This window comes from Urocitellus parryii, chromosome 12, assembly GCF_045843805.1.
Source record: "Urocitellus parryii isolate mUroPar1 chromosome 12, mUroPar1.hap1, whole genome shotgun sequence".
Lineage (NCBI taxonomy): Eukaryota > Metazoa > Chordata > Mammalia > Rodentia > Sciuridae > Urocitellus > Urocitellus parryii.
Genome location: NC_135542.1, coordinates 53,406,966 through 53,412,965, shown reverse-complemented (window position 1 = coordinate 53,412,965; position 6,000 = coordinate 53,406,966). Strand labels below are relative to the sequence as shown.

The window sequence follows — 6,000 nt, the reverse complement described above, 5'->3', positions numbered from 1 at the left end:
CTGGGACTCTAAGGGGAAAGTAGACCAGGAGATTATTCCATCATAAAAATAAAATAAGGTAAAAAATAACAACGGCCCATTTCAGGCCCATCTTTAATCCAGCTGAAAGCAGCATCAGCTGCCAGTCATCTTGCTGTCAGGTGGCGTCTCCCTGTTGGTGACCTTGTGGCCGCCTCCTGGGGATTCTGTGTCTAAGAGTTCCTGGAGCATTTTAAGGACTTGCTTTGGCTGCCCAATGGCAAAGTCCTGCAGGCGCGAGCCCATTTGCTCCTGGAGGCTCCGAGACAGTTGACCCACCACCATGCGGACATTCCCACCACGCCCAGGCAGGATGCCATTTCCGGTCATGGTCATGCTGTTCAGGAAGTACCAGAGGACAGGAAGAACATGCCGCTCCACAGCCTGAGGCTTTTGGGGATAAACTGAGGCCACCAGCACTGTCAGGAAGAAAAGAGGCAGGGTCACATAAGCTGGGGAACCCTCTCCCCTCCCGCTGCCCTCTCTTGGGAGACCGATTCTGTCATTCAAAGGGCAAGCAGTCCAGAGGGGCTGAATTTCCCATGCACAATGTCCAAGGATCATGGCACATTTAGGGACCCAGGAAAATGTTTTAGTTTATTTTAGCATCAGAAAAAAACAAAGATGAATATATCCAACCTGATTTATGTTCATATTTACATCAATCAATTAGGAAATATACATTTTATTTTTTTAATGGAAGAAGGGATATGCAAAGGCAAACATGCACAGAGTCCATGACCATGATAGGTCTCTGCAGTATGGGGGTGGGGGAGGCAGGCACCCTGGTTACAATCCTGTCTCTGCTAGTCGTGTGAGCCTGAGGAAGATACCCAACTTTTCTGAGCCTTTTATACACTTGTAAAGTCAGGATAACAATCCTGAACCAAGTTCTCAAAATTGTTAGAAATTTCATAAATATGTGTCAAGTGTCCAGCTTTAGGTAGACAGGTGACAAATAGAGCCTAATATTAAAACTGCATTAATCCACAATGCCACCTAGGAAAGTCCCCACAAACAAAGAAAAGCTGTGCTAGGGACAGAAGTCAAGACTTATTCACAGTTAAAACAGCTAGCAGGGGATGAGGCCAGCATGGCCCCCAGCATCTGGTCAAACCTCGTGACAAGACCAGCAGAAGTCCATGACGTGTGAACATGTTTGTAAACCATCAGGCTCTGCACAGACCCTCCTTTCCAGTGATGAACACCCTGAGTCCCCTCAACCTCTTGAGCCCAAGAATACCCAGCAGCCAGCTGATCCTGCACCCAGGCTTCCAACATCAGAGCAAGTCATGTCAAAGCACATTAAAGGGTACCCCAGGTCTCCAGGAGGGGTGTCTCTGCCTTTGGGCTATGGCCAAGTTACCCTAAGTGCATTACTGCCATATCCCTCCTCTCTCAGAACGCCTCCCTCAGAGCAACAAGGTGCATTGACACCCAGACCCCAAAAGAGCAGCAGCCCTCCTGCCTCAGGCCCATGCACCTCCTCTGTTCACATCTCTGCTAACAACTCAAAGCTGCCTCAGAGCTACGTTCCCCAGGTACAGGGATGCAGAGGTCACCTGGCTGCCTGGGTCTGTCTCTCCAACTGCAAAGGCACAGAAGCCCTTCTGCAAGCCATGGTGAGGGAGCAAACCCCATTACGCTCAAGCTTAAAAGGCAGCTGAAGTCATTAGCAGAAGATTTACTCCTATTAAGCTGTGCTATTCTTAGTCTATGCTTTGTGTCAAAGGAAATTTTCTTCTCTGTTCCTAGACAACACCAAGTTAGCAGAAGAGCTCTGAAGAAACTTGTGCCTTTGAGATCTCTTGGAAATAGATGAGAAAAAATTATAGTCAGTGGAGGCTACTCACCCACCCCTGTGCCCCCTAAGTAACCTACACAGGACTGGTAAGGGTTTCCCTCAGAGAACACTGATTTTGAGCAACAGAAAGGGTCTGGTCTCCTGGGTGGTCTTAGTTCCATGCCCCTGCTCTTGCCTCAGGGCACCCACAGCGTTGCTCCATGGCTGCCATTGCCGCCAACCCTGCCTCACTTGCTGCACCTATTTGGGGAAGGTCTGTCATCTGGACACATGGTAGGAAGTCACTCCGGCGACACAGGGTGAACTGAACCAGAGAGCAGAGGCAAGACCAGGGAACAGAGGATAAACCAGATGAGTAACTGGCACCAGGATCCTTACTGAGGCCACCTGTGCCAAGTACCCCTGAGTGCCCAAGGCCACAAGGCCCTGGAGGAGGAGCAAATTTGTGATACTCCATGGATGCACTCCTGAGAAGCACACAGAGAAGAGAAACAGAGGGGACGAGGCTAGGACAAAGTGGGTGTCACTCAGGAGGAGAAAGAAGTTGGTTTTCCACACAGAGGGGCCTCAAGTGGGCAGGCAAGGGCCTGAGGAGACAAAGGTGGCAAGCTGGCACCCAGGAGGCAAAGGCGGGCCTCCTGGGGACAAATCCTAGATGACTCACCAAAGGACCTTGGGTGTTTAACCTCTGTGAGCTCCATTTTTCTTGTCCCTACCCAAAGGAGACTTTTGGGAACTTCCTTCTTGAGGGCTTGTTGTGCAGATGAAATGACCCAGGGCATGTAGCTGGGGATGGGCCCAAGGTGACCCAGTGAAGGGAGCAGGGCCAGGCCACCCCAGAGGGTGCTGAAGGGTCTCCTAAGTCAGTTCGGGAGCCTCTGGAGGATATAATGGGGGCATAGCATGATATGTCTCCATGGTCCTGGAGCCAAGGTACAGACAGTCCTCCTGCCTCCTCCAGAGGAGGGACCCTCCCATGGTGGAGAGGAGGATTGGCAAATAAAAGAGATGATAAACTAAGCTGAGTACTAGTGGAAGGCAAATGGGTCCACAGACCCCCACAGACCCTGCCCTTTCTGTGCTGCACCTCAAAGCCACAGAGGCAGGAACCAGGCCTGGAATGAAATCACCTGGGACTTCATCCTGCGGACTCCAAGCCCAGGTAGGATTGGTTGGAGCAATCTTTCCTCAGTTGCAGTTGGAACCGGTAGAGAGATTCAGTCTGAGGCCCCACTCTCCTGTGATATGGGTCCAGCACCCGCCAGGGGCTGAGCAGGCTTAGATCCAGCCCACGCCCTGTTCACCAGGCCTCAGAAGCGGCAGATTTTTTAACTCTCACAATAATACTGTTTGATGGAGGCATCCAACCATGCCTCCAGCAGGCAGGGTCTAGCTGGGCCCTTTTTCTGATTCACACAAAGACACTCAATGGCCTAGAGGAAGCCTGGTTTGCAAAGAGGAAGAACTGCATACTAGTTTCTTAAAAAACTATGTGATTATGTATATACCTGCATCATTTTGACCCCAAACAAAAGATTATCTTCTGACAATGTGGAGACTGTCACAAAATATTCAATTAAATAATCTGTGGTTACCTCATGCCCAAAAGCATCCAGAGATGAACAGATGGCTGGGTGGCCTAGGGCAGTCTCACCTGACAGGCGTTCTGTGATATCCAGGACTGAGCGGCCACTCAGGAAGCGCACCCTCCCGGCAAACGCTGGTAAGAGGCAAAGGTGGTCTGAAAGAGATGGAGAGCTCAGTGGCCGTGATGCCGCGGGCTGAGACAGCACCAGGCATTCACAGTGCCAGGCGCCCACAAGCCAGCAAGGGGAAAAGGCATTTTGGGAAGCCCAATGAATGTTTCCAGGTCACAGTAGAGCCACTTAAAAAGTAAATGCATGCTGGGTGTTTGGGGAAGAGGAATACCCTTGAAGAGTTATGCAGACTCCCAGATGTCTGCATTTACTCCCATGGAGCTAGTTTATATTGTTCATGATTCTCAAAATTGCTGTGAATTTTGGGGCAAAAGAGGATAGATGGACTATTGATAAACAGATGATGCATACATGGATAGAAGGATAAATAAATATAGAGTTATAGGAGAAACTGAGGCACTGAGCCATGATCACACAAAGGTCAGTAAAGGGTTGGGGTTAGAATTTAGAAGTCATGGCTCTCCTCGAAACTTGAACTTGTGGTCCAATCAATAGGGCATACCCACACCAGATGCTCATTTATTTCCACACTGAACACTTGCTAAAATCCTTTATGTAATAAGCACAGAGCTAGGAACGAAGTAAAATGCGGTCCACCCTGACCTCCTCAGGAGGCTCCTTTGACAAGGAGAGACCTTACCTTGAACCTGACCCAGCTTAGAAGGCTCTGTGCTCATGTAACCACAGTCTGGGGTCTGGAGCCAGGGTGACCCGCTGGATTTGGTCTGCCCAGCATTCTCCCTGCTCTAGCAGTGACAGTATGGATCCAAGGACCCAGGATGACTGGTCACCCTATCAGGAGCAGATTGACCTAGCCAGCTCTGGTGAGGCCACAGGAGGTGGTTTACAGATTGAGGAAACATGAATTTATATCTAATCTCTCTGTTTTCCTCCTTGCTTTTTAAACCCAGGTAGCCTGAGGCCCAGGCCCTACAAGAACATACATTCCAACAACAAAGTGAGTGTAACTCAGGTGGAGAAAGAAGTTTACCTTCCATATGTCCTAATCAATCTTTCAGGAGGTTTGGGGAAAAGAGGGATTTTGAACCTCTTTTCTTTAATTGTCCAGCTGCCACACCCAGCCCAGGGGCACAGCTCACCCAACTACCCAGCAGCCACACCCAGGGGTGAAGTACTAGCATTGAGCACCTCCCTGCTTGTATCTTGAAAGACACTAAAATCGTGCAAGTGTTTATGGCAGAGATGAACCTCTAATTGTGAAATCACATACAAACATGGTGGGGTGTCTCTGGGACCCAAAGGCTCTTGGCCTCTTGGATTGTATTTCTAAAGCCAGCTGCGGCAGGAGCTCATGTGTACTGAATTTAGAAGCTCCTCATTCCTCCCCCCATCTAACTGATGTTCCTTGGCTTCTCAAATGATTAACTTGAAGTCCCTCGTTCCTCACAGATACACCAAGGTGAGGAAAGTGGCCCCTTACTGAGAAAGTGTGCTCACAGAGAAATGTGGGAGACTGGACCATTCTGCTTTATTGCCACATGGCCTCTACTGTGAGCCATGGTGGCCCCAGCATGCCAAGCTCCTGGCATTTTGCAATCACAGCAGTCCCAGCATAAATGAACAGGAGCTTAGGCAAGTAATGAGATGCCTTTTTCTGGGATGTGGCTATGAATGCGGCTTGCCTGCACCTGTCAGGGAGGTGGGTGGGAGGCTGGTGTCCCAGTGTCCCAGCAAGTACACCCTGGTGTCTTAGTCAATTTTCTGCAGCTGTAACAGAAAACTAAGGACTGGGTAATTTATAAGCAACAAAAGTTTTATTTGGCTCTGGGACCTAGAGGCTGGGAAGTCCAGGAGCCTGATTCCAGCCTCTAGCAAGGGGCTGGGTGCTGCATTATCCCATGACAGAAGGCAGAAGAGCAAATAAGTATGTGTGACAGAGATAGAAATGGGACCAACCCATCCTTTCTATCAGGAACCTACTCCCATAATAACCGACCCTTGCAATGACAGCATTAATCCATTCATGAGGACAGAGCCCTCTGACCTAGTCACCTCTCCAAGGTCCCACCTTTTAATACCTTCACAATGGCCATTCAATGTCAACATGAGCTTTGGAGGAGGCCTTCAAACCATAGCACGTGGGGGCCAGGAACCCATATCTCAAAACTGAACTTCTCTTGGGGTGGGCACGGAGTCTAGAGACCTGCTTGAGGCCAGTCTTTACAGACAGTCCCTCCTTCTCCCAGTTCCTCCAGGGCTGAGCAGGGAGCCCCAGCATCCCCACAGATGTGTTCTCATAGTTCTGCTAAGAGCTAATTCCCGCTTCCCTGACTCCCTTCCTAAGGTCTGTGAGGGATGCAAAAAAGGAGGTGTTCACAGGTGCTTCTCTGCTGTTTGCCAAAGCTCCATCCACAAGGCAACAAAGAGTCTTTAAAATGATTTGTCCTAGGAGAGAAAAAGATGCCAATTTCTAGAATATTTCAGTTAGTAAGAAGTGGT

The 6,000-nt window shown here is 49.5% G+C and overlaps 1 protein-coding gene across 1 annotated transcript in view; it reads right to left on the bottom strand.

Annotated features, from left to right (window-relative positions):
* Positions 1–6,000, bottom strand: part of Togaram2 (TOG array regulator of axonemal microtubules 2) — a 50,799-nt gene continuing 44,799 nt past the window's right edge. Inside the window, exons 19-20 of the mRNA XM_026414443.2 lie at positions 3,477–3,563; positions 1–437 (exon numbers count right to left, since the gene is read on the bottom strand). Coding sequence (XP_026270228.2) covers positions 115–437; positions 3,477–3,563 — 410 coding nt within the window. The 3' untranslated portion in view covers positions 1–114. The remainder of the gene's footprint in view (positions 438–3,476; positions 3,564–6,000) is intronic.